General features: G+C 39.4%; 4 protein-coding genes across 9 annotated transcripts; 2 read left to right on the plus strand and 2 right to left on the minus strand.

Annotated features, from left to right (window-relative positions):
• Positions 1–725: 725 nt before the first annotated feature.
• Positions 726–4,568, minus strand: LOC113582367 ((Lyso)-N-acylphosphatidylethanolamine lipase-like). Of its 5 annotated transcripts, none has more exons than XR_014119040.1 (8): positions 4,178–4,568; positions 3,952–4,034; positions 3,755–3,859; positions 3,279–3,570; positions 2,608–2,762; positions 2,324–2,435; positions 1,831–2,114; positions 726–1,567 (listed from the first exon to the last, which is right to left on the minus strand). XR_014119040.1 is itself a non-coding variant. In XM_027018099.3 (8 exons), the coding sequence occupies exons 1-8, from the start codon at positions 4,204–4,206 to the stop codon at positions 1,478–1,480; spliced, it is 1,050 nt and encodes a 349-aa protein (XP_026873900.3). In that variant the 5' UTR covers positions 4,207–4,568; the 3' UTR covers positions 726–1,477. The 5 variants fall into 5 exon arrangements, 4 of the variants coding, with proteins under 4 accessions (XP_026873900.3, XP_026873899.3, XP_081560291.1 ...); XM_027018099.3 differs by having other exon boundaries at positions 1,928–2,114; positions 3,279–3,567; XM_027018098.3 differs by having other exon boundaries at positions 1,928–2,114.
• On the plus strand, positions 4,249–7,696 carry LOC113582350 (dolichyl-diphosphooligosaccharide--protein glycosyltransferase subunit DAD1-like). Its single transcript, XM_035521742.2, has 3 exons — positions 4,249–4,372; positions 4,565–4,807; positions 7,202–7,696. The coding sequence occupies exons 1-3, from the start codon at positions 4,249–4,251 to the stop codon at positions 7,330–7,332; spliced, it is 498 nt and encodes a 165-aa protein (XP_035377635.2). The 3' UTR covers positions 7,333–7,696.
• A 1,149-nt stretch (positions 7,697–8,845) lies between these two features.
• Positions 8,846–16,068, plus strand: gmeb2 (glucocorticoid modulatory element binding protein 2). 2 transcript variants are annotated; one of them, XM_081704164.1, is made up of 10 exons: positions 8,846–9,168; positions 9,895–10,096; positions 10,336–10,415; positions 11,361–11,485; positions 12,057–12,160; positions 12,518–12,678; positions 13,012–13,053; positions 13,264–13,401; positions 13,718–13,840; positions 14,068–16,068. In XM_081704164.1, the coding sequence occupies exons 2-10, from the start codon at positions 9,963–9,965 to the stop codon at positions 14,661–14,663; spliced, it is 1,503 nt and encodes a 500-aa protein (XP_081560290.1). In that variant the 5' UTR covers positions 8,846–9,168; positions 9,895–9,962; the 3' UTR covers positions 14,664–16,068. The 2 variants fall into 2 exon arrangements, with proteins under 2 accessions (XP_081560290.1, XP_026873903.2); XM_027018102.3 differs by having other exon boundaries at positions 8,850–9,168; positions 12,982–13,053.
• Positions 16,069–17,759: 1,691 nt separating this feature from the next.
• pdyn (prodynorphin) lies at positions 17,760–19,608 on the minus strand. The gene is made up of 3 exons (XM_027018090.2): positions 19,529–19,608; positions 19,158–19,295; positions 17,760–18,692 (listed from the first exon to the last, which is right to left on the minus strand). Exons 2-3 carry the CDS (start codon positions 19,278–19,280, stop codon positions 18,084–18,086), a joined length of 732 nt encoding a protein of 243 aa, XP_026873891.2. The 5' UTR covers positions 19,281–19,295; positions 19,529–19,608; the 3' UTR covers positions 17,760–18,083.
• Between the last annotated feature and the right edge of the window lie 8,307 nt (positions 19,609–27,915).

A 27,915-nucleotide genomic window follows, 5' to 3' on the forward strand; every position in this document is an offset into this window, starting at 1 on the left:
TCAAACGGCGGACCATTTTGTCTGACTCCCATTTGTAGCTTAAAGAGTACTTCACGGCTTCTCTTCCAAGTATTACGCGTTGTTTTTACGATGTTTCTAGGTTTCAGAATAACACACTGGTTCCCAGTCCTATTTCATCCTGTGCGTCTGTACAACAGATACTTGTCAGAAGGGGCTCGGTGAGTGGCTTGTTAGTTAAATCAGGTCTGTTACATTACAGAAAACAAAAAGTGCTTAGGGTATGAAGTCTCCAGGATTGGGATACCACAAGCCAGTATTACTGTAGCTATCACACAGGCTATTGGAAAAGTTGCATTTTTAATGGCAAAACCTACCTGCATTATAAGTCTTTTTGCTATGAAGGATTTCACTGTATCTCACCTGGCCTAAACAAGACCTGTTGTCCTATGTTTAATAGACTTCTGATGTTTAGATTTTATACTCCTTGATCATCCTATTTATTTTTTTTTATTTTTTTTTTTTACATTTGGGACATGTTGTATTATTTGTGTAAAGCAATTACAAATAAACCGAATGTCCTTTAGTTTTGTAAAGAATAGTTTATTCATATATATGTTTGAGTACACTGCCGTTTATTTCTGAAAGAAATGTAAAAGATATAGAAGATAAAAAACATTTCTAAACTGAAGTCTAATCTTTTTATAGCTTTAAGTACCATATAGAAATTAGGATATGTTACTCCTGTCATTCTATAGACATTAAATGTGTATGCCTTTCACTTGTGTGCTTACTAAAGGGATTTTTCATTTAAGGAGCGTCATCAATGTGGTACAAATGTTTCTCTGTCATGATTGGCCATTCCCTAGTGTCTTAGTTGTCATGGTTTACCAGTCTCTTATCTTTGCTTTGCTTTACTTGTGGTTCTCTTAGTTTTCCCGCCCCTCATGAGTTGCAACTGTGTCTTGTTAAATCTCGTTGTACGTATTTAAACCCTGCCTTGTTCCCTGTGTTTGCTGGTCATTGTAATCCACACTTTATTCACTATAGGCTGTGTTTATCCAAGCTACTGTTTGCAATTCTTAGCTTGCATTTTAAATCCAGCTGTTCGTATTCAAATCTCATTATTCTCTGCCTATTGTGTTTGTTATCTAGCTCTCATTCTCGATAATGTTAGTTGTTTGGTCTTTTCGATGCTTCTATCAATATATAGCCTTTTTTTGTCATTATGTGCCTTTGTTTGTTTGTTACTATGTATTCCTGGACTCTATATGTTGCCTCACTGACCCTGGACTGTTTTAACGACTGATTGTAGATTTGCCCTTAATAAATCTTGCGTCCACCTCCTGATCGCTGAACATTAGTGGTAAAAAGTAGTAAACTGAAGATAGGATCAATAGTAGTTTATGAATATAAATTTTTTTTACATTTACATTTTTTTTGTGTCATGCTGCATACCAGCAGGAATCTCTAGTTTTATCCACCAGCATGCACTGCAGGCACACACACATATTCTGATTTAATCAACAGTGTCACAGACACTCTGCACCACAGAATTGAAAGCTTCTGACTTATCAGCATAGACATGGTGAGGCGCTCCCTCTACCACCTGAGACAGAGAAAGAGAAACAACAGGTTTTCATTAATTATCATTAAATCACATACAAAAGCTCTGACTTTAAAGTACTTGAAAGCAGTTTTAAGATGGGTCTAGAAACCCATATCCTTCACCCAGTCATACACCTATAGCTGTGGAACAAAACTATGAAATTATCTTTGCTAAAAGCAGCTGTGGCTTTTCACATTAATACATAACTTCCCCATTTTAACAAAGCAGAAGCAGTGTACTTAATGTTTTTTCTCTAAACCTACACAGCAGATGTGTTCTTCATGAATATGCAAATGTCGTATTTATGCCATCTGAAGGCATTAATCTTGTCTGCCATCATCAGGATCATGCCCGTCATACCACAGTGTGAGTGTAGCTGTTGGGTCTAAGATGGGCGACTCTCTCTCCGGTTGCACTGTCCATCCACGACTGCCCACCATACACCAGTGTTACTGGGAGTCCAGGGGGCAAGAGGTGAACCCTGTCCAGCATAGGCCTCTTTGCCCAGAGCAATGACCTGGACATAGTCCTGAAACCCACCTCGCCGCTGACAGAAAGAGAGCGAGAGAGAGAGAAAGAGATGGAATTAGGTATTTGCTTCCAGTGTCTGCTGCTTATAACAGTAGAATACGACATTATTGCATGCAAAGTCTGCTTACAACCAGTGGAGAGAAGAAGGAAAAGGTCATACATGTAACATCTTCAAAAATAAATGTGATCAGAGTCAGCGGCGTATATACTTGTGGTGAAGAGTACCTGGGAGTTTGAGCATTGCAGTGATAGATATATTCCATAATGGTATCATCATTAAAAAGCTCCTCAAAATTCTTCTTGAAGTCTGGTCGGACACGACAAATTAACTTAGGACCTTTGGAAAAGTCAGAGGATAAAAGAGAGACAGGATGAGACCCTTCCAGATGTCGTAGTCATTCTCCATTTGTGTGCATACCTAATGTTCTGTTTACAGATTTCACGGGCGCAGCACAAAAGACACTACAACCATTCCCATTTCTCACTCCTGCCATCATGTGGCTTCTTACCCCAGGGGCCTGTGGCACGGATCACAGCCAGTGGGTTGAAGAGAGAGGCCACAGCTATGAGAGCCTCCACCCAGCGTGGAAATCCCAGCTTGGCCATCCCTTCTGGGGGGGCCGGTGAAAAGCCCCAGGGGTCAACCAGGATCAGATGACAAACTCTGGGGACGAGGGGGCAGGGGATGGCAGAGAGTGACAGAGAGAAAGAAACAAGCTGCATAAATAAGTGTTAAATGTCGTTTGACAGGAAGTGGTTTGAGTAGCTTCTTTACACATATACCATAAACAAAATGTCCAGTCTGGACGTTACTGTTACACAAAGACAGTGTATTTATATGCACAGTCCTGTGAAATACCAACTGATAATAATTTTCATGTATTAGTCTGCTCAATTATAATCCATACATCGTTATCCAAAGCTGAGGTGCTGTTAATAGAATCCTTTACTGGGTTATGGGAAGAACTATATGCACAAACTTTTCCACTTCTTCTCTTGCTTGTGCAAACACCATATCTGTCATCTGACCCATTTACCTGAAGAGATCACCTGTTATTGGTTAGTAATAACACAAAAATGTAAATTAGACATAAACCCAATTTAGCTCCTACACAAAGGAGCAGGGAGAGCATCTAGTTCAGCACACGAGTGCTTGCAAAGAAGGTAACCATCTTCTCACCTCTCAGGATACTGTATGGTATAGGATGTTGCTAGGTAAGCCCCTAAACTATGGCCCAATAAGATCATTTTTTCCAGGCCCAGGGCCTGCCTCCAGTGTTCTATAGAGATGACTGACTGCTGCTCGGCCTGGACAGGGTCCAGCAGGAAGCGCGGGCGGGAGCTGCGTCCAAACCCCAGTAGGTCGAATGCAAAGACAGGGCGAGACTGACACAGGGGGTCCAGGTTCTTAATCCAGAGACCCACACCTCCCCCGAAACCATGAACCATCACCAGTGGAGTCCGGAACGCTGCTGGAGGGAAGGGAAACTTCAGTTAAAGCTTTCGTTTTCCTCCGGTTTCATGAACTTAAAGGAAGTTCCTGTGTGAGAGGGTCATATTAGTTTCATCAAATATTTATCACGTTCATAACAGGCTAATGGTAATACCATAAAAAATTATCGCCCGACCAGGAGGAATAACAGACTTGTAGCCTACATGGTTTTGGTGCTGTTTTGAGACTTGTATGAGTGACTGTGATTGTCCAGATTCTGTCCTGAGTCGGTAATGAGACAAAACGGGCCCACAAATCATTCTGAACACCTGCAAGAGTGAGATGTGTAAACTTAAGTGGGAAAAAAATCTAAATGATTTTTAGGCATGAGTATTGTGAAATACGTAGCTATTACTCTTACGGTCCAATATTTTTGTCTCTGTATTCTTCAAGAGGGAAAGAGAGGTAGGACGCCACGAAGCCCACCAAGTCCATCTTGATACTCTGAAATGAGATATCTCATTATACTTTCCCACCATGCATCTATATACAAAAAACCCCAAAAACTGCCTAGCCAAGTACCAAGTGCGTTAACTATTTTATAACGTCGTAGTACCAGGCTTATAAGAGTAAATTCATCCACTTACTTTCCGTTGCTCTCGCTCTCGTCCTGCATGACACAAAAGGGTACAAGTCCAAGCTCAAAACCGTGTCTCGCATGAATAGGCCTATTCGGAACGACGAACTGACTGCAAATATCCTGTTGCGGTCAGTGTTTCTCCATGTTAGCAGTGAAGTTTTCTACCTTCGTTTTCTGAAGGAGCTGAAAAGTGGCCGCTTTGGTGTAGGAAGATCACGATCATATTGAAAATAAAGGCTGTCACAAATGTTTAGTTTTATCCACAAGTGTCACAGCAAGATAACTTACAGCTCGCAAAACTTGTAAGACCGCTACACTCCGTGGATGAGGAACTATTTATCATATCCCCGTGACACGGGGACGCTTGTGCGGTGTACAATCCGTCAGGTTTAAGCTTGGTTTGCTTTAACTCATTCCCCAAAGCAATTGTCATATTCCGTGATTTCTGTTATTTCGCGGTTTTTAGAAGAGTATGCTACGAGCACTTTAAATAAGATGAAAGTGGTGGACGCGTATCTTTTGTATATTCTGGTGACGGGCGCATTGCAGTTTCTGTATTGCTTGTTGGTTGGTACATTCCCATTCAACAGCGTTTTGTCAGGATTTATATCTTGCGTCGGGTCGTTCATTCTTGCAGGTGAGATGGCTACTTAACCTTTTGCTCACATGACTTCACGCTTACACATTTCTAACTAGCACTAGCTATAGTGATTCTCTATCTAAATTGGCTAGCTAACATAGCTACATTTGTCCAGCTAAGCTAGCTAAGCAATGCTAGGTGACCTACATTATCGGTATGTGGCAGACGCTCTTATTCAGAGCGTCTTACATGTTTATCATGATAACAGTAAAGTTATGCGTGGGCTCCCTGGGAATCGAAGCAACAGCTTTATTAGGTAAGTACTTGCTCTGCCTGCTTAGCCACAGCAGCACTATCTGGTTTTTGTATCTGTCCTGAAACACAGGTTAACACTGACTGAAACGATTCTTCTAGAAACTCGAGTAACTCGATTACTAAATCATTAGTAAAAGAGGCTTCTTTTAATCCATACAACTAGCGATTTATCCACGATGTTCCCACGCCAGATCATCCCTTGCGCGAAAGATGTGCAAAGCATCCATCAAGTCCATAACAGGTTCAGTAGTTACCTAAATACTGGGCTGGCTAAATACACACAAGATGTGGGAGCATATCAAAGCAACGTTAAAACGAAGCCCATGCTTGGGTTTATCACAGCAGAGAAGGAGAGGGTCACGCGGCAGGGTGCTCGTGCGTGGCTCGTGCACGGCTCGTGAACGCAGCTGCTATACGGACCGTTATCCGGCAGAGCGGTTAGTTCGCGGAGTACGTGAGAGAGTCGTCTCGTCGTTGCATTTTTTGGGAGGTCTATGAATTAAGCATCACAGGAAATGGACTGGAGTAAGTTAGGTTAACTATGTTAACCTACATACGAACGAATGAATGAATTAACAAATGTACCGTTACGGAGTAACCTTTTGTTTACTGGGGAAGTAAACTGCTCTGTGTTCTGATAAATCTAGCTAACCCCAGGCTACTGTTTTCAAAATCTCTGCTTTCACACAAATGTTAAGGCCCACTCAGGGCACTAAGGTTTAGGGAAAGTAGCAAACGGATATAATTCATTTTTACCCCTTTTATATATTAATGTGTGTAAACCAAACTATTTTGTGTTTGCATTTCATATTAACAGTCTCTTAGGATCGATACACCAGCTGCGTCAAAGTAATACTTGACGACTCACAGATGTCCGAACTTATCTCGAAAAACACGTGTAGGTGGATACATTTTTTTAAATTAATTGAAATAAATGTTTTATTTGCATTTGTTTTTCAGAGGATATAATATGGCACTTAACCCAATTTAGTGTACCTTAGTTTTGACATATACTGTTTTCAAGCACAGAAATGTTACAATTAGTTGTTCATTTCAATTAGTTGTTCATTTCAAGAGACCTGTCATATTCACTTGCTCATATATTTACTATTGCTCTTTAATAAATTAAAAGTAATTTAAAATCTAATTACTCGATTAATCAATGGACTAATCGTTAGAATACTCAATTACTAAAATTATCTAATAAATGCAGCCCTAGTTTAATTATTTGTCTGGTCTGTTACAAATGTCTCGGTCATTCCAATATCTAAAGTATTACTTCAACACTCACCATCCACTTTATAAGAAACACAATTCTTCATTAGGTACACCTTTCAAGTTTCAAGTTTGGTTTATTTGTCACATACATAGTCATACACAGTATAACTCGCAGTGAAATGGTTGAGAGTGCTCTGTCCAAACTGAGGAAAAAGAAAACAGAGGTGCATAGAGAAATATATATTCTATATATGTACAAAAATATATTAACAATGTATGTACAATATATGTATATTATGTTTATTATATAGACAATGTACAATGTATATGGTTGTATATATATATGTATGTATAGAATGTACAGATCCATTTTGTAAAATGACATATTTACAGTTTTTATGTTACAATGGTGGTAATTGAATATATACACTGTTATGTTACATGGTGTATATATATCCTATAGGTGCACTTTAGATGTGTAGTAACAAATACAGAATGTAACTCATCAGTTTCATGTAGTTCCATCTAGTAGTGTCTAACTATAAACTCAAGTGTAACCGTTGCTGGTGTTTGTGCGTTGGTCTGAGGTGACTCTTTTCAGAGTGTTTTTCTAAATTGTACTCAGTACTAGATGGAATAATTGTAAAGCTGGTATGCCTGTTCACAATGTGCATAATGCATAGGCTTTGTGTGGTATTGGGGCACCTGCCTTTTCAGTCTTACATAGAGAGACTTTTAAACATTAAATTGTGCAGCATTCTAGGTTTTATCTCCATGCAGCCTGCGTATAGCTGTGGGTGATCACAATGACCAGACGGATCCACACTTAATGCTAAACATCATAGTTTGGAAAAACAGATGCCAGATATCACCAACCCTACCCAATACACACATTTACCTTGACTGCTTTTATTTCAGTTTGTCTGAGAATCCAGATCAACTCAAAGAACAAAGGTGACTTCTTATCCATCTCACCACAAAGAGCCTTCGCTGACTTCCTGTTTGCTTACACCATTCTCCATCTTGTTGTCATCAATTTTGTCGGTTGAGAGAAAGCCCTTTTTATAACCTCACTGGTAAGGTAATGGTTACTGCTCTGAAGAGTTGAGTATCACTTCCCTGTTTTTCATTAGGATATATGTATTTCTGATTTTTGACCATAGGACATTTTGCAAAGGTACAGACTGTCCATAGTGTTGCAGACCCAACATACAGTTGATTTTATAATAACCAATACTTTGTGCCTGTTTAGTTGTCTTTGCTTATTCAGCAGTAACCAAAATGATTTTGGTTTGGCATTGTCATCAGGTAAGAGGTTTGTTTAATTTTTCATCTTTACCATTAAATAATAATATGTTAATTTCATCTTGGTGTTTGTGAATGTGCTGATTAAAATAAACCAAATTGACATTATTTGATGCTGTTTTGAATTTTTTTACAGAACAAGCATAAATCCTAATCTAGTCCTAATCTAGCCACAGAAATACAGATATCTAGCTATCTCCCAAACCATCCTTGTTATTTATCTATTCACCTGAATAGTTATACATTTTTGAATAAAAGACCAAGTTCAGAGCTCATTTTTACCTCCTGTCAGCCCTGGGTTCGAGTCCTGGGTAGAGTGGCTGCCTTCAGCCTTCATTACAATTTATGAAAATGAATGGTATTGGCTGGCAAGCAAGAATTAGGCAGTTTATTGCTAGCCAGTAACCAACCTTGTGTGTTATCTTAAATTTATATATTCATGTATTCTATAACTTTTCTGAATGTGAAAAACAAGATCCAAGCTATCAACACTTATACCCGGCCAGTCATCAGGTACCCTGCTGGTATAATTACCTGGCCTAAGTAAGAGATAGAAGCCACTGACATCAAAACAAGGAAACTCCTTACAATGCGCAGAGGATTTTATCCCGAATCCAGCAGTCTAAGACTACACTAAGCGGAAGGAGGGGGGCCAAGGATTAGTAAGCGTTAACAATGAACAGCATCCAAGATCTCAGTCCAGAAGAGTGCAGTCCTGGGAACAGCTAAAATACTATGCAGGACTCTCAGGTTCCCAGGCCTCTGGTAGAGGACCCAAGCTTGAAGGAAAAAGGGTTTTATATATATACACATATATTTACATTTAAACTAGGCTAAAGGCTAAGATCTTGTGGGACCAGATCCAGACAAGCAAGTAGTGCTAAACTAATGTAATGTAATGTTTCGGCATCTGCTGACTCACAGTTATTTAGAGCTCTTCAATGCATTTAGGAGGAATTCGTCACCCTCACTGAATACAATAAGGTCACAATCACCAAACTTGACCAATAACTCTGACCAAACCAATGATGGGGGGGAGGTGGGATTATCTTATTTTTTATCCACTCTTCATGCCCTGTTGAGAAAATGTATTTAACGTATTGTGGTAATGAAGGACATTATACACTATACACCATATCAGAATCACAAATGCCATATACAATAACTTTGAAAAAAGAAATGCTATATAAAAAAGAAAACTTATATAAAAAGATATTGTATATGAAAGTAGTTGCAAAATGATTTAATAAATAAAACATGTTTTAAATATGACAATATTAATGAATTGGATTTTACTTGGCTCCTAGACGTTATACACTCATTTTATTTGCCGATTTAGGATAGGCAATATTTGTCTGTCATGATTAACTAGAACAGCCCTCTTCGTTGCAAAATGTGTAGGAGCTGAATGTTTATCAACTTACCAGAGCCTTAAAAAAGAACTACATGGGATATAGTTAAAGAATCAACGAGCAAAAAAAACGGCGTATTTGCATCATACGTCACGCAAATGGAACTATTGGGCATGCGCACTGCGCTCAAACGGTTACGTGCTTCCTAAACAAACTCAAACTCTTAAGGTAAAGTACTTTATACACATAATTGTTAAAAGCTGATCTAGTACATACGATGTGCTCTTGATATCTAATGAAGTTATGGTTTGCGTAGTTATCGTGCTTTCTTCGTTAATTCCTTTAGTCGACTTGTTTTGCTCTTTAGTTAGCTAGCTAGCTACTTGCTAGAGGCGTAGCTAGCAAGCGTACGTTCCCCAATTACGTGGGCACGGCAAAAGTCTAAACACCCGACGTAAATGTTTCAGTACAGACTTGTTTTACATGCCGGCTCCCCACACCATATTCAGCAAGCCAGAAGTCAGCAAATTTTAGCTAATCATACCGTTGCAGAGTAGCGTTTGTGCTAGCTAACTAAACGTATAGGCTAGCAGGCTAACAAATCCTTAAACTCTGTTAAATTTCAAATCACTGGGTTTAGTTGGTATTAGCCAGCTAGCAAGCTAATGATGCAGGTGTAGCATCCATGTATACTCAGTGTGGCGTGTAAACGCGTAGTTTCGACGAACGTAGAATTCCCTTCTCTCCACTAGAGGTGACACATCAGCAGTGTCGTAGAAACAGTTGTTTTTGACAAAGTGGATTATCACTGATAACTCGCTTCATCAAAGCCGGAATTCTCATCTCGCCGTTTCACCGCGTGTCCTCGTGAAAGCACTGCAGCTGTCAGTGGTTCGCTTCATAACCAGTCTCCTTGTACAGACAATGTCTTTTTGCGTTGCCTTCCACTGCCAGCCTCTTCGAATTCCCATCGGTTTACTTCTGAGAGTGTGTGAAGGGAACTGTCGCATGCGGCCGTGTCCATGGCATCGTCCTCCGAGGTGAACGTTCACGTAGAGGAGGTGGTGGTCGTGACGACCCCGGACGGCTCAGATCAGACCCCATCAGTAGAAGTAATGAAGACCATGCTGGGCACCACAGACCTGGAACAGGCTCAGTAAGCACCAAACAACTTATGTTATTCCTGTTGGTTGATGTAATGCAAATGCCCCATTGTCCATAATAACGTGGTCGTTCACACGGACGGGAATGTATTGTTATTTACCACTGTCTTACCTACTTGAATTAATATCAGTGAAGTTATTAGTTTGGGCATTGTAACTCTCAAACCTATGAATGAGGCTGATCCTTTAATTTCATATGTACCAAATGCTCAATGGCTGTTTTCCTATGCAGGGTGAATATTATGGAACAGAGTTTGGATTCTGAATCCAGCACCCCCATCCCCATCCCCATTCCTAAGGATGCAGTCCTTGGTAGGAATTGACCTTTCAAGCATTGTTTCTAAATGATCCAGCTTTGTTTTTATGAAGCTGCTCTTGGTGTAACGGCATCTGATGTAGATGCTCTAGGAATAACTTAACATTGAATAATAATTGGCCTCATGGATCTACCGATCCTATATATGAGTATAGGAGTATCTCCAGTTTTTGTAGAATTATTCTATAGGGTGGTTGGAGGGAAAACATGTATACTATCCCCACTGTCAGGTACAGTAGTCCCACTCAGGAGGTGGAATAAGAACAGTGGGCATAGCAACAGCCAATGTTTGCCACTCAGCAAGACTACACCAATTGTTATCTATGGCATTACTGCCACTTTTACATGATCCACCATAGCTGTCATATATATATATATATATATACACACACACACACACACACACACACACACACACACACACATATATATTATATATATACACACACACACACACACACACACACACACATATATATACACATTATATATATATATATATATATATATATATATGTGTATATATATGTGTGTGTGTGTGTGTGTATATATATATATATATATATATATAATGTATATATATGTGTGTGTGTGTGTATATATATATATATAATATATGTGTGTGTGTGTATATATATATATATATATATATATATATATATATATATATATATATATATATATATATATATATATATATATAGAGGAAGGTAGGAGCACAACAGTTTTGTTGAACTAGCCTCCAAACCAAGTTGTTACTGAGGAGGTTTCATTTCATGCTTATTCAGATATGCAGTGCATGTATATCAACATTCATTGTATTGCAGGGACAAAAATGAAGAAATGCTGAAAAAATTGTGAAGACAGTAAAGAAAAGGCTGATAGGGTGAAAACTGTAGTAAAGAATCAAATACAGATGTCATTTTTATTTTCTCATGCAGTGAAGTTCTCTGAAGACTTGGACGTGGAGGCCGACATTCTTTATCAAATCACATGTGGTGACAACAAGGCAGACCTTGTGTGGAAAAAATTTGTCTGCCCTGGTATCAATGTCAAATGTGTGCAGGTAAATGAATTGCATTCTCACTTCAAATGTCAGAAATTGGTGGAGACTGAATAATTAAAACAAAAATGGCACAATACCCTTGTGCCAATGCAGAGTGTGTTGCTGTGCTTTCATCACTACTTTCTTATTGTTATATGTTGTGCTTACAAGTTCCACAAATTCCAGATTCCAACAAATATTTGTTCTGCTAGAAATACCAATCTGAATTAAAGGGATGGGATTTTCAGTATGGCAGTAGGACATCTGTCTGTTGGCCTAACTTGCCATTAAATACATGTTCTTGGACTAAAACCCTTCCCAGGGAAGATACTTGATTGATCTCTTGTGTGATTTATGTGCTAAAACTTAGAAGTGACACACATGTTATTCTATGGTCTGAGATCATCTGTCAGCCAAAAACAAGCTGTTTTTGGGCACTGTTGAGCAAAGTGGTGAGCAGTTGCTCTGGCCACATATTACAGTTATTTTTACTGGTGATGGATTCTGAGATTGAAATTTGAAATTGCTGTTTTATGTTAGGCAGGGGATAAGCAAGATGAGGTTTTATCAGTGCTGATGCTTTGTGTTACAGTTCAAGGATCATCTGATTAGTCCCAAAGAGTTTGTCTACCTAGCTGGAAAATCCACTCTTAAAGACTGGAAGAGAGCCATTCGTCTCAATGGAACAATGTTAAGGTGTGTGACTCCCATTTCAGAAGATGGTTTCATTTAATCCTGTAGTGTGTTTGATGTGGACATTCTTTGTATGGAAACACATATCAAGGGAAGTCAGGAGATGCTTTAAGCTATTGTTAGCCTTTTTTGGTGGTGGTGTACCTTTCTACTCTTTGTTAGTACATTTCTTGTTCTATCAGTATGGTCTCTTTAATTCACAGATTCTTTGACAATAAATTCCAGGCACTCACGCTCATATCCAGCAGCTTTTTCCAGAATATTTTTTCATTGTCTACTTTGGATCTTTAGATAATTAAAAAGCTGCTTGTCTTACCTGATGCAGCCTTTAACTCTCTCCATCCTTGGTGGGATCCCTAGGAAGATCATGGACTCTGGAGACCTTGACTTCTACCAGCATGCCAAGGTGTGTTCTAACACATGCCGCAGCACCAAGATCGACCTGGTAGGGACGCGGGCTTCTCTCAGCAGCAGTCAGCAGGCCACCGAGATCGCACCAGTAACGCCATCTTCCACTGATGGTAACGTGGCACTACATCTGAGTGCACCTAACTTGCCATGAAGTTACTGCGCAGAACTTGCTGCTTCCTTTGGGACTTCTTACAAATGTGACTTGTGCTTTTGTTTACGTGGTCAACAGGAGACAGGTAATCATTCAGTTCCCTGTCTCTTGTGTACACTATAGCAGTGTTTGAAATAAAATCTACAAATATTGTGATAATCTGAGACGTTCATAATGGCCTGATTTATTTTAATCACAATCACATAGTACTGTGACCATCAACACTGTCATATAAATATTGTCACATATGTTTACCATCCAGTGAATGGATCTCCAGTGACTTTCTCCACAGAAACATGTGACGACAGTACAGAGTGGGTCACAGCTATAGGAGGTGGGTGTTAAATACATATATAACCTAATATGCATGCATATTTTCAGATTTGAGAAGCAATCACTTTACACTGATAATTTCTGATGGGAACAAAAGATACAGTAACTCTAACTGTGTCTGTCTGGAAGATGTTTAGAAAGTACAGATTTTTGGCATCTTGGTGAAGGCATTGTTAGGAAGTTTCGGTTGAACGTATATTGTTGGTCTCAGAGGACACCATGACGTTTTGGAGAGGACTGAAGGATGCGGGGCTGCTGGATCACATCATGGAGGATCTTCAGAGAGAGATTGAGGAAATTCTTGGAGGACTGCAGGAACGTATACAGGAACCACCGCTACAGGTCGTAGGTCAGATTTCCCAAATTTCCCCTCAGGAATAAATAAGGTTTTTGTTTTGTTTTTTCCTGTCTGTCTTTCTCTGTCTCTGTATATCACTTTCTCCATATCTATCTGTCTCTATATCTGCTGCAAATAAATCTTTTAAATATCATTTGCTAATAAAGAAAGGTAGTGAAAAGTAACATGGGCTGTTATGATTGTAAGTATGTTGCGTTTAACTGCAGCATGTAAACATGTTAATTCAGCAAATGCATGAATGGGGCAGCTGTTGACATGTTTGTTGTTTTTAACACCACTTGTGATCCATGTTCTCTGCCCTTCATAGATGCAGCACTGCTCAACAATATTGTGCAGAACTTTGGGATGTTGGACCTGGTTAAGAAAGTGCTGGCCAGCCACAAGAGTGAAATGGATCGTTGCAGAGAACAGTATACTAGAAGCTTAGTGGGTGAGTACTGTATGATATGAATATTATATTTGCTAAGACTTTGGTTGATCATGTAATTATGTAGAGGACAACCTGCAGTTTTTGGTGTCTTGGTCTGGTGGTGACCCTGAGTCTATTTTTTTTTTTCAAGTAACAGCTTTATCCTAGGCTGGCTTTGACAATGTTGTAGTAATAATAATAATAATAAATTTGTGTGTGTGTGTGTTTGTGTTTTGTGGGCTCTTAAGCTCTGGAGCAACAGTGCGATGAGCATCGCAAACGAGCGAAGGAACTCAAGAGCAAATCCCAGCATCTTAACAATGTTCTCATGACGCTGGCCCCTGCAGGCGCGCCTCCTACCACCAAACGGCCCCGCCTTTCCCGCACTGCTTCTGGCCCCGCCTCCATTATGGCTCCACCTGCTCAGCCCACCCAGTTCGCCCTGCCCGTTACTCAGCTTGCAGGTTTCCCATTGGACAAAATACTGTCGGCCGTGGCAGCACCTGCTCCCACTCAGGCGCCTCTCTTTGGAGGCTACACGGTCCTGACATCGCCAGCAGGTGGGGAGCTGCAGGCCGACTCACCCAGCCTCACTGTTCTGAGTTCAGCCACACTGCAGGAGGGGGCAGGAGCACCTGCCATTGTGAAAGTGGTTAGCCCCTTTCAGCTAGTCACCCTGCCCACCCTGGGGACTGGTGCCACCCTGCAAAGCCTAGCTGCTCCAGCAGGGGTCAGCACGGTAGTAGCTGTGCCAGTGAATACGGCTGCGATAGATGCAACAGTAGCTCAGGCAGAAGAGACAACAGAGGGCAACCTTGAGCAGCAGACCAAAGACAAGCAGTAAAAGCTGATGAGAACTGGAGGAGCAAATTCCAGCCACGGCCAAGTTTCACAAACTGTTGTCCAAAATGTATGTTTGTTTGTTTTTTTTATGTGTGACATGACACTTCATGTGGGCAATTTATTTAGGGGAGGTGAGCCAAAGGTAAAATTGTACATTTCGTGTTGGGAAGCCTTGACCCAGATAAAACTATTCTTTAATAATTAGGAGACCTGCCTAGACTTTAATGTTTTGGTCGTTCCTGTGCTTCACTTCCTCCCAAACTTCCAGAATCGTCCTAGTCAGGCCGTAATTACTTCTGAAATGCTGTTTTTTGTTATTTTTTGCCGTTTTTCTTAAATGTTGCTTCACGATTGCCTCATACTGTTTTCAACAGCATTGGAAACTTCGAAAACTGATCTTGCTCTGTTCATTGTGTTGTGTAGATACTTGTTGATAAACATAAAAGTTGTGCCTTGTATATTTTGTGTTACTGAGAGAGAAAAAATGTTTGAATAATATTCCTCTGATAAAGGTGCTTGTAGAAGAGACAAAGACATGCTGTACTCAGGTGTGGCTGTGCTTCAGTTTGCACAGGGCTTGCTCAGGGCTTGCTGTTGGCCAGAGTCACCTCTTGCCTAATGTCCCCCACCTCTAATCGCTCTCTTCCTGCTCATATTGCATTAGAATCTTCATATAAAGTGAAATTATAGAGGTGAAACTCTTCTTTTAGGCGTCAGCAGGAAATGACCTTGCATATGTTTTGATGCAGATGCAGAAAAGTAGTTATATCAGAGGAGTAAGGGATACAACTATAAAAAAGAACACAGAATTTCTTAAACTATTTAGTCTTTATCAGTGCCTACAAAATGATGGTCAAGCACAGAAATACACACAACCAATCAATACACAGTTAAAAACAGCAGCTCTTTCCTGGGCTGTTGATTATGTAGAGTGTCCCTACATATCAGCAGGTATGTTTCTGCCAGTAAGTAAAAAGCTCTCCCCACTAGAATGGTCACTAGACTTCACTCTAGCTCTAAAGATTCGTCCTTTTTCAGGTAGATGGAAGTAATGGGCATTCCTAAACAATGTCCATATGCAGTGTTGACAGGGACTTTGGAGAGGTAATGTGTGGTAATAGGCCTGAAATGTTATAATTTATTATGCAGAAGAAGGGTTTTATAGAAGGGTTGTACAGTTTGCTTGTAAGCTGTAAAAAGTTAATGTACATTTTCTGAATTTGCACACATTTGCTTAGTCACACTGGTGCGGTACAATATGTAGGCATCTTAATAGTGATATAAAGTAAAATTATTTTGTGTACCCCTCATGCTCATTGTTTATACTCCTATATACTTTTGGTTGTTTATTTGTATCTTCCTGTTTTTTAATTCTAGTTGTAATTAAACTGCATTCATTGTGATGACCTAATGAATTAAGGTCTTGGTGTTCCCCCTACCCAAGCCATTTTCATTTTCGGCTCAGGCTTTTAAGTAGTATAATATGTTAATGTTAGAACTTACAACTCTTTGAAGCACTCATCTATTGAATAATTAAGCATGTGACTTTAAAAAAAGTGCACTTTTATAGACTTTTTAAGGATACTTCTGTCTGGTTTTCAGTATTATGACTTTTTTCCCCCCTCATGAGTACTGAAGTCAACAGATCAAAATTTGTTTTGAGTTTTGGCAGTATTACATTTCATTCTTTGTCTGGTAATTGTTCAGTACTAATTTTGTTCCCAACAATCAAGAACATCTGTGCTAATGAAAATGTGATGAATTTTAATTAATATTATGGAAATGTAATGAGACTTCCTTTAAATGTCTTTTTTTTCTGAAAACAAGAAGTCAGGGATGCTTGATCGTGCAGTGGTTGGAGAAATGTTAAGTATCCTCCCAGACTACACTCTACAGCTCCAGAATCTACATTAATCTGATTGTATAGTGATGTTTAGAGAATGATGGACCCCAATTCAAAGCTGCTGCAAGACTCTTAGAGAAAATGAAAGGCGGCTCTTATGCCACAACAAGAGGAAGACTGACATGGCTGACCATCTGGTGCTTGGTGCTTCTGTCACATGTCTCTAGACCTACTCACTTACACACATTAACTCTGACCCAATAGGATGAGTATATTTTACATACCACTGTGCTAATGGCACATGTGTAGGAATGTGTTAGGAACCTGCTTTATACTGCAGTTTTTCCAGCACCGATGTGGTTGTATTACACAGTGGCACGCTCATGGGCTGTTCCCCAAACAGCCCTGCTTACTTTCAAAACGTACTGCAGTCATGTGTACTGTAGATGTGGGAATAAAAGAACTGATGCTTTGTGTGTGTGTGTGTGTGTGTGTGAGAGAGAGAGAGGGAGCAAGAGATGTAGAGCTGGTGCTCTTTGATGTCCTTTTAAGGAGTATATTTCATTACTTCTTTATGTATTATTGTGGAGTCATATACATTGGTCACTGTCGTTCAACACATCTTTGTCTCCCTGAAGAGCACTGGGAGCAGGAATTCTGTGGATGCTCCAGAACCCTGCTCTCACTTAGGATCTTCTCAGCTACACGGGTACGTCAGTAGCAAAATGTTGTCTTTAAATGTGTATAAAGACAGGCTACTCTGACAGGTTAACGCGCACAAACAATGCTGTTTTAGCTCTGATGGAGAAAATAGACTACATTTCAGAGCAAAAATCACAATGTATATCAGTGTCTGGTTACAGATATGTATTTTACATCCTGTTGGTAAAGGTCAAATTCAACACTGAGTTTTCAGAAACTGATGGGACTCACAAAAAATAGATATCACAGATCAATAAACCCAGAGAGTTTAACATATGTTATAATTCTATAAATTCTATATTCACATGATCAATAAAATGTAAAAAAGGTCAGTCATAATATGAAAATACTTTGTAAAGTGATAACTGCTAATACAACTAAATACAGCTAATACAACTAAGTTTTTCTGGGCTTTAGTACCTTTTTGTAATATGGAGCCAAACTTAGCAAATGACCAATGCACCTGTTTCAGGGTTTTAATTGTACTCGTTAAACCTTTTTTTTTGGGGGGGGGGGGGAGTAATCTTGTAAACTTAAATCACACAAAACATGTTTCTTTGCAAGTTTGGCAAATAAAGGACTTGCCCTTTATTGTAAATTTCAACAAGCAGTGACTGCAGCATATATTGATTGCTTACATCTGAGACATGAACTGATAACAATAAAATGGTTGGTCACCTTAGAGTCATTTGCTCTAACGCATTAATACATGATTTCTGCAAGATTAGATAGTACAGTGTTATGGAGTCCGAAAGTTAGCAGATTTTGGACAGAAAGTACCCTACACACATAGGAGTTCTAGAAAGTCGTGAGGCAACTGAGATGCATTTGCTGTTTGAGTTCTACTGTCTTTTGCGCAGTAACTTAGAGACCAAATTAATCATGTAGTAATGAAGGTTCTTCGTCAGAACGCACTGAAATTTTGAAATGGCGACGTAAAAAGCCGCCGTATCTCTTTTGGTTGTCCCACTTTAACTTGGGGCGAATTCTTCTCATAAAACCTCCGTATCTTTTCTGCAACTCCTGTTGATTGCTTTCATCCATTGAGTCACTTCTCTTTGGCCCGAATTTCCGAAGAAATCCTCCATAGCGTTTGAACTCATTTAAAGGGAGGTCGTTGTCATAAACTCCCATTTCATTTTCGGAGGTAACGTCTTCTCCTTCGTCTTCGTCCTCTGAGAGCTCCGGGACGTTTCTCTCCACCAGTTTCAGGAGTGCGTCGCCGTAATTCTTTGCGAACAATCCCTTTTGTATAGCGTTCTCTTTCCACGGAGAAATTAATATTTTGTTTTTATTTCTGTCGATCCTTTTTATGAATCCTCCGTACCGTTTCACCAGGTTGGATGCGGGCTCTTGCAGGTCCTCCTCAGATAAAAAATCTTCGCTGAGACCTTTTAAGTCATCTAAGAGCGCCTGTAAAGCCTTTTCACACCGGTCTAGTTCGATGGTGGATGTAAGAGTTCCTTCACATTCTAAAGTGCAAGTCTGGAAACGGGGGAACACAGAAAGAACTTTAACCTTAAAAGTGATATTCAATTTGTTACCCTTCTTTTACAATTGGGCTATTTTAACGTATGAGGCTGACATTTTGCAAGGATTAAAGTGACATGAATAGTCTTTAAAGTTCAATTTTAGCAGTTGTATTTTCCCCAGTTACGACGGCTTGAGGCACGCTCTGTCCGTGGTGCTGAACCAACGGAACTGCTGCAAAGCTTCAAAGTCGAAGCGAACTCTTACATTGCAGTTAATTGGGAGACAGAAAATCGATCTCGCTAGATAACGGGTTCGTTGTTTCTGCGGGAAACATTTGGTAGGTACTTCTCATATTTGGTAGGTACTTCTCATATTTGACATCCATTACCTCTGCACCCCCGAAAAAAGAAGGATGAGATTAAAAGCTCCACTGCTTGATATAAATACAAGTGGGTATAAACACTAAGAAAGTCTTACCAAACGATTCACTGGAGAGTTTAAATCTGAGGTCTGCTCCGCACATTTCAGACACTGCGCAGAGCAATCTGCCCGAGACAGAGACGGCAAGATCAACATTAACACCAAAACATACCACTCCATTCTCTTCTGGGAATTCTATACAGGAGAGACACAAGAAGCAAAGATTTTAGTTATACATTTCTATCCTAAGAATCTACCTCTATTGGTCTTTGGCTCAGTTGATTAGATGAGGTTGCTGATTTAGTTTTCAAGTTCCTCAATAAATAAATAAACAAACAAATATACAAATAAATAAATAAATAAATAAATAAATAAGATCAAAGAGTTGTACCTTACGGTAGGCTACTCCAAATATTTAAGGCAGTTACCTGAGTAGAAAGAAGCTTGCAAATTCTTCAGCGAATCGTCAAATCCTCTGAAGCCATCAACTCTTCGAGCTTGTTTTGACTTTCAAGGCTCTTTAATCTTTTTATTTCTGCTGCCTATGTCGTGTCACCCACTGTCATAAGATTGGGCTCTTTTGTTTGACCAATAGGAGTAGACACCTCATGGATGGCTCGCCCAGCGCGCTTTCTAAAGCCCACCTCTTCCCACCCACGCGCCCGCGGTTTCCTGAGAAGCTTAGAGACGTTTTTCTTGCGTCTTCATGTGATCCATTGATTTATAGCACATTAATGACGCCCGAAAAATACACAAAGATACATATAAATGTTTGAAGGCGGCTTATATACTTTGCATCCTTCTACTTCGGCAAGAGAGAACACAACTGTACTTAGAGATATAGGTTGAGAGGACGATTACGAAGCACTCAGCCATTAGTCTTGCGCATGGATTGACTAAAGACAGCTCCATCCTTTCGTTCCAGGGACATGCTACCATGTTACGTAACTCTGTCGCAGACAGTAAATCACTAGTTTTCCCTCAGTTCCAGAGCTGGCGCTACTTTGCCGGAGACTTTTTAACATTACAATGAACAATGGTCATTGGCTATACTGGCACGTGTAGCCTAATATACTGTAAGGCGCAAAATGACCAGGCACTCGAAATGGGTTGTCGTCCAAGGTCAAATAGCCTACAACAGTGTGCCAGCCATGGATTCCTGCAAGGCCATGCGTGATAAGCTACGGACATTTGCAATACCTACTCCGTTTTTAGAATTTTACTGAACAGTCTTGGTAGGTCACTTTTGTTTTTAACGTGGTCTAAAGATTTATCGTAAATATACAACATTTATTTTATGTTTTGTTTAGTGGCGATCCGGGTAAATAAAACAAAAAATATGACCGTCTATTTTCCAGATAAACCCCAAAGCAATCTAATGAACTGTTTCACTTGCAGATGGATTTCACGTTGAATTCTAGTGTTTTTAAAGTATTCAGTCACAATTAGCAATCTGTTTCTAGGCAACCTTCACTGCTATTCTCACTTGAGGGCGTCGTATTTATTAGCCACTGGGAGTTTTGCGTTGCAAGCCTGCGTGCGTGTGACTCTTGCTTACGTTAGAAAAGAGTCTCAGATCCTTTTCATCCCTTTCCGTTTGTTGTAACGATTATGATGTGCAGCACGACCCACCAACGGAAACGGTTACACGTCTACAGTAAGTCCTGACAAGGTTGGCCAAAGGATATGCCTTAGACAAATTGTTGTTTGAAAAATAATCACTGAAAGTCTGAAAGTTATTAAGACATCATTCAGGCATCTTGCCTAAATTAAGTGTAGGTCTAAGGTCGCATTAGTGTTTGCAACTGGTTTAAAGGTAGAAGAAAAAAAAAGAGAACTGTAAATATCAATCGATGTATATCCATAGGTGTATAGGTGTATGCTCTGCCATTCACACAAGCTGTGAACATCTGTTTTGATGAAGATGATGTGCACACATTTGGTTTTATTAAACAACAGATATTGGTTTTAACTGAATTCGGCCACACTCAGTTTTTTGAATTATGTTCTTATCTGATATTTTAGTTAACAAGTGGGATAACTTTTTTTTTTTTGCTGTAATTTACAACCTGTGCATGATAAACATCATGTTTGACATATCTTGTATAATACCCTCCTTTTAAAGTAGGAAAGAAATATTTATTATATTGTTTGCTGGGAGGATATTTATAATGGGCTGAATCTGCTTGGTGATAGAAAAGGCAGAATATTTGATGTACTGAACCTAATATTTCAGTGCAGTCAGTTCTTATCCAGGAATCAATTAAGCTTTTTAGTGCATTAGTGATATGTCTGTTGGTAAAAATTTACATAAATGAAGTGCATGCTAACATTGTAATATAAAAACGTCCTGACTGATGGCTTTGCAAAAGAGCATGTTTTCATCTCATTACACCTATATTTAATTTACTATAGTATGTTAGTAATTTACTATAGTATATTACTGTATTATGTTACTATGTTCCTACTATTTGTTCTTGTGAACCTGCAGAAAAGTAGTTTTACTATTAACTTCACATCACCCACTCCATAAAATAAAAGTTTCTAGTTGTTTGAGCACACACATGAATGGATGAATGGGTGGTCAGAGTCCAATTTTCTGGTACTTGGAATTAATGAGGTTGAAAGGGAAGTCCCAGTTAACTTATGAGAGAACCAGGAGAGAGAGGGAGAGAGAGGCAGAGGGAGAGAGAGGCAGAGGGAGAGAGAGGCAGAGGGAGAGAGAGGCAGAGGGAGAGTGGAACATTCTTCCACATGTTGAATCAGGGCTGTTGTGAGCAGGTCGCTGCAGTTTTCAGCCCTCCTCACTGTTTGTGTAAACTGGCTTCTGTATAAATCATTAATCCATTGCTGGGGCTTGTTCAAACACAATATCAATTATCTACGTGACCACTTCGGCGAACACTGGTTTATATGTTCTACTGCCCCACTGGCTTATGTTTACAATCCTCCGTCTCTTAGACACACCAGCATCCCAGCCGCACGTGTTTTAAAACAGGCGTAGTCATACTGTATGACTGGAACCAACCCCCAAATCACTGGATATGTTCATTCATCCTATTGGGGCATGTCACACATGCTCATACACAGTGGCAACGTCCACACAGTCAGAAAAATAATAACCGTTAATGGTTGGCCTCATGCGAAAACTTCAGATTTGATATATGATAAGCTGATCCTTGTTGCCCGTGTTCAGAGGGGCGGTGTAATTTGAAGGGTTGAACACAATGAAGTTCTGATTCAGATCAGTGTAACGTTTTACATGTAACCTGAACTCTCCCACTTACCCTTCTGCTGCAGTCTATGTGTGACGAGGTCGGAAAGCTCCAACTCCACGACGTAGGGAGAGAGATTGAGGGAGAGACAGCAAGATGCATTTAGCCTCAGCAGATCACCTGAATTTTCCCGTGCAGACGTGGCGCGAATGTAACCATAGCAGCAGAGATGGATGCCATAAATAATTACCGTGGGAGTTGCAACTTTTCATTTTGTGCATTTTCCTTCTCCCTCTCCACCTCGGTCTTCGGGGTTGTGCTAGAGATGACGGATGTGGGCACGTGCTCTCAAAGTGATCATGGATACGTTGTGTGACATGTTTTTTCCCACTTTATAGCTGTCCTCTGAGACTGGAGGCACCAGTTGTTGTGGATTTGATCGTGACAAAGACACTCAAGCTGAGGACATAAAACATCTGAGCTAAAGTCTAGTTTATGCCTTGTAAATTGCACTAATGCCCCTTGAGGCACCTTTTTTTTTGGACCAAAATGCACCTTATCATCTACAAAGATGTGATTCTTGAAAACAAATATAACATACAAACTTCATACATTTATATTCTGCAAATGCAGTCCATTACAAATAGTTCGTCCGGATAAATGCATAGAAAAGCAGGGTCTCTTTCCATTCCAATGAAGTGTGAGGAGTGAGAAAAAGACACTGACTCATGCACACTCCTTTTTAATTAAACTGCAAGCGGTTTTGTTTTGGCGTGAGCAGGTGGGCAAGACCACAGAGCAGAGCCACGCCAGAGCCACGCCAGAGCCACGCCAGAGCCAGCAGTGTGGTTGCACAGATTGGGCAACTCTTGAGCTGTCACTGTCCAGTTCTCAGCTGTGACTAGCACAGAAAGAGCGAACTGAAAAACGTTGCTTACTGAGAGTCGTCATGTTTCCTAGCTGCAGCGGCTGATGCAAGGTCACATTCTTATGTGTTTATTTTTCTTTGCAAATGTAAGCTTGGTTTTCAAACTCTCCTGTTCTCGCTCTCTTTCTCTTTCTCTCTCTGCGTCTGTCTGTCTCACATGCTCACACTTCTTAATTGTACTTTCCTGTACTTGGGCCAACAGAAAGGTTGTGGACAAAACAGCGGGATCCGTGAGCTGTTGTGCCTTGGTAGTGCCCTAAGCTGAGTTCATCTTGCCCTCTCTCTGCCAATCTCAACCTGCTGCTGCAGTCCTGAAGTGTGATCTAGTGTGATCTAGTGCCTGGGACCTGATATAGGAGAACAATCATTTCCATCATGAGGCAAACCATAAAGGTATTTGCTTCCAGTCAAATGGTACCATATTTGTCATCAACAGAACAGCTGGAGCCAGAATCCTTGTATTAGGACCACCCTTCTGTTTACAGCCACTCACAATCTGTCACACTGCAACTTACCCTTGAAGAAACGTGAGTCTTTTCCTTTTTAAAGAACAGCCAATAAGAAATAGCATGGCCGTGAGTCATTGGTTTGGCTTCCCACACTTTCCTCCTTGTCATCCTGTCCTCAGGGCTGTTGTCCTTCATGCTAAATTCTAATGACTGAGACTGTTGTTTATGTCCCAGTATAGTTTATTTCATTTTATTTATTAATGAATAATATTAATAAATAAATAGAAAGACAGGAAAAATCTGTTTAACACAGTGTGAATAATGCCATTTTGGTCAGGTCAAAACCAGCCAGAACGCAGTCATAATAGGCAGCTGTAGGACATGGTTATGCATTGGCACATCATGCATTTGGGGCCTGTCCCAGCTCTCCTGCTCTGAGATGCTTTATGAATCTCTCACACACACACAATGTAGGCTTCTACTGTTTTTTTGTTTTGTTTTGTTTCTTTTTACACTTTTCACTGCTTTTTATAAACAGCAGGGGGCAGCATTCTTCTCTCCTTTTGTCTTGTTTAGATGAACATGCACATAGTGTATTTTATCAGCAATCACCTTATATCTATCTAACATATGACCTATTAAGTAATCTCATGATCTATTTCACTTGCTAATTTACACTATTCACACCATAATCAGTATTTTTTTAAAAAGCATAGCTGTTGGTTGACAGATATATTTTTAAAATAAGATGAGTGGAGTCTTGACTACGTTCTCTGATTCTCAGCTGTCACTGACTACATAAGCTCATGTTGATATGCATACATGATTTGTAAAGAGTTCAAAAGCATGTCTTAGTCAGAAGTAGCACATGAATGATGAGAAGCATGAATGAGGCCCAAGTTGCTTGATGGATGCTGAGGTATTTGAGGGATTTGAGTTCCTTACTGTCCACAAGAGCTAGCCACATAAAGTTCAGCTTGGATGATGACTTGGGTTAAACCTTTACCATTAGCTAGGCAGAAATGTCTATGTTGCTGTAGTAACATATTCTCTGTAAAAAATAAAGTTATATATATATATATATATATATATATATATATACACACACACACACACACACACACACACACACTTTTTTCAAATTAACTTTATTGGAACTACATTTTAACATATACACATACTTGGGTCACCTTTGTGTAAATATAAAGCCAGACTTGTCCATGACATCTATCCTTGTTCCTAGGTGTACAATAATGAGTTCAGCATCAGACCTGCTTTCGACCACCTTATGGACTAAAGACACAAACATCCTATTTTGAGGTTGTTTCAGTAGAATCTGAAATGAGTGTTCTAATATGAATGCACTGTCCTTCAGGTTACCATGGTGACTCATATGCCATGATACAATGTTTGGTGTGAACATAAGAGAGTGAGTGGCTAGGCAGAAAGAGGCAGAAGAAAGTAAATGCAACTGGAGTGGGAGAGAGAGAGAGAGAGAGAAAACAGCACTGAGTCAGAAGCTGTGGCCCTGAAAGTTGAAGGAAAAAAAAAGATGGACAAAAAAATTCCTTGCAGAGAGAGAAAGAAACCGAACAAGACACAGGGTGATGGAAGGGCAAAGTGAAATGAGGAGGGGTGTTGGAGCAGTCCTTGTAGTCCTACTGACTCAAGAGGCAACAAAAAAAGAAATAAATAAAAACCAGAAAAAGGCCAAGTGGGCTGTGAGACCCCCGAGGGCAGTGTGCAAGGCCTTCACATTGCACGTGGTCTGGATCTCCATGAGCTCCATGAGCCTGTTAATACTGCAGGCAACTGCTCTTGCACCTCCTAGAGGAGAACCAGGGTCAGCTAATACCCCCAATGCACTAAGCAGATTAATGGCATTCAAAATAGCCATATAATGAACTAAGAAATATTTTGTATTTGATCCATATAAGGTTTGTGGTATTTGGGGAAAAAGAAGACCTTTAACAGGGCTCTTTTTGGTGTTTGAACCAGATTCCATAACTTAATTTTGTAACTCTTTTGAATTCAGACAAATAACATTTGCATTGTGCAGTGTTTCAAGTATCACTCTGAGTTTGTACTTAAAGCTGGAATATTTCTATAGCAGTCTGGGATACGAAGAATAAGCAATCGAGTCCGTCTCAAACCAACAGCCAATCAAGTTACGCTCCATTGTCCGCTCCATGTGACGGCGTTGCTTGCTTTGTTGACAATAAGGCAGTCAGCTGAGGTTTTAAGATTGTCCTGTGAAAAAAAAACAACCCAACTTAAATTGGTCTAATATTAAATGACTGTTATGGTACGTTTTAAGGTTACTAATTCATGATTTACATCAAGAGTGGGCCATGCTTTTTGACATACCATTTTACTGCACCATGATTAACAATGGAACGTAACTTGATTGGCTGGATGTTGGTTCGAGACTGACTCGATTTCTTATGCTTCCTTTCCCGGATGTTTAATAGGAATTCTAACGCGTATTATAGCATCTGAACTTTCCCTTTGAATTTCATCAAATAAAAAAAAACAAAAAAACATTATATATATATATATATATATATATATATATATATATATATATATATATATATATATATATATGAATGTTTAAAATTTTTATTTTTATTTTTGTTAACACTGAAAAATATAAGCGTTATTGAAAATTTCAAGAAATGAATTCAGAAGGCAAAAGTTCAGATACATAATTTAGATGAAAAATAAATTCAGTGCGAGAAATTCAAAGGCTTTTAAATGTCAAAACGAACCGTCTGCAACGAACCGTCTGCAGGATTTCTCCTGTAGCTGCTGTCTTTTCTGCAGCGGTCTGCTCCGTTACCTTTTTGTTCACGAGAGAAGTTAGCACTCAGCAGGGGTATATACATTTCCGTAATTGTACAACGAAATCGCATTCCGTTTACATTTGTATTAAATGTGGTTAAAATCCGTCACTGATCACCTCTGATTGTGGTTTGAGTGATCTGATCGTAATCTGTTCACAATGAACACGTGGCCAAATGAAATCGTGATCCAGTCACCTAAAACACGTTAAGCAATGTGTGGACAGGCCCCTAGATTTCGTCTTTAGACAGCTTTCGCCCCATACCCAACACGCCCCCTCAATACCTTTCCTTTCTAAAGAACAATGAAGCCATCCATTGATCACTATGTCTAAAATCGCATGCTTAACTGCCTGATCAGTTAACTTCAAACAACAGAAAGGGTCTTATTAATTAAACAACAGAATCTATAACATAGGCCTATGTATGTAGAAAAACAAATAGGCGTAATAAATACACAAATAATTAAATAGGCTATAAATATAGGACTTTTTCATGCTTTCTCATTACATTTTAATGTAGGTGCATATTGTGTTATTTAGAATTTTAAAATTCTGTAGACTATATTTTGTTTATTTCAAAAACCCATAAAATATTACATTGTGCAAAAAAACAAAAACAAAAAAAAAAACATATTCTCTAAAGAAGAAGAAAAAACATCCTTACTTAATTTTCTTCTAGAAAGTTTTGCACTAGTAAAAAGCTGTAAATTTCCTCCATGATCTAGTCTAAGCTTTAGGGTACAACATAGCTAACTGAACTCTGACAAGTTTTTTTTGTTTTTGTTTTTTGTTTTTTTGCTCTGCTGTCCAGTCTAGTGGATTTGAAATAATGAAATGAAGTTAGAGCGCAGAATGCCATCTTTAGTTTGAGCAAATTCATTCGAGCTTTAATTCAGTGGTAGCCTGGTAAAAACACATGAGTACGGAACCAAAACAACAGAAATTATTTATAACCTCGAAGGTCTCCTACTGTATTCATGTCATTATTCTATCCTTCACCATTTTCACTGTAATACAAATTCGAATCATGAACAAAAAATGGAAAGATGTTTTTTGATCATATATAGTAACGCATCTTTATATAAGCTAGACCAATCAGTTTTTGTCATCTTAATGATACTGTTTCGTCTATATGATCCCACTTTGAGTTGTTATCGATAGTCTGTTCTCTATATCATCAGGTTACTCGCTGTATATTAGAATACAAATTCTATGTATGACCAGTTTTGCTGTTTTTTTTTTCTTCGTCCAGATCGCCTGTGCCTTCACGTCATTCTCAAATGACTTTTCAGGAAAGTGTGTGTGGTCTACACATTTGATTGGGGTCCAGCGCTAGCCGACGGGCTTTCACGCCGTATTGCTCCCTCACATCACATAA

The sequence above is a fragment of the Electrophorus electricus genome, chromosome 21 (assembly GCF_041902795.1).
Source record: "Electrophorus electricus isolate QZ-2024a chromosome 21, ASM4190279v1, whole genome shotgun sequence".
Lineage (NCBI taxonomy): Eukaryota > Metazoa > Chordata > Actinopteri > Gymnotiformes > Gymnotidae > Electrophorus > Electrophorus electricus.

Coding starts and splice junctions, on each gene's coding strand:
- gmeb2 (XM_027018102.3), top strand. CDS start 9,963: ATGGCATCGTCCTCCGAGGTGAACGTTCACGTAGAGGAGGTGGTGGTC. Junction 11,486..12,056: donor TCAATGTCAAATGTGTGCAG/GTAAATGAATTG, acceptor TTTGTGTTACAG/TTCAAGGATCATCTGATTAG. Junction 12,161..12,517: donor CTCAATGGAACAATGTTAAG/GTGTGTGACTCC, acceptor TGGGATCCCTAG/GAAGATCATGGACTCTGGAG.
- pdyn (XM_027018090.2), bottom strand. CDS start 19,280: ATGGAGTGGTATGTTTTGGTGTTAATGTTGATCTTGCCGTCTCTGTCT. Junction 18,693..19,157: donor ACTCTCCAGTGAATCGTTTG/GTAAGACTTTCT, acceptor CCCCGTTTCCAG/ACTTGCACTTTAGAATGTGA.
- LOC113582367 (XM_027018098.3), bottom strand. CDS start 4,206: ATGCAGGACGAGAGCGAGAGCAACGGAAA. Junction 4,035..4,177: donor GAGAGCGAGAGCAACGGAAA/GTAAGTGGATGA, acceptor ATCTCATTTCAG/AGTATCAAGATGGACTTGGT. Junction 2,763..3,278: donor ACCATACAGTATCCTGAGAG/GTGAGAAGATGG, acceptor CCTCGTCCCCAG/AGTTTGTCATCTGATCCTGG.
- LOC113582350 (XM_035521742.2), top strand. CDS start 4,249: ATGAATAGGCCTATTCGGAACGACGAACTGACTGCAAATATCCTGTTG. Junction 4,373..4,564: donor GCTGAAAAGTGGCCGCTTTG/GTGTAGGAAGAT, acceptor GTCAGGTTTAAG/CTTGGTTTGCTTTAACTCAT. Junction 4,808..7,201: donor CGGGTCGTTCATTCTTGCAG/GTGAGATGGCTA, acceptor CTTTTATTTCAG/TTTGTCTGAGAATCCAGATC.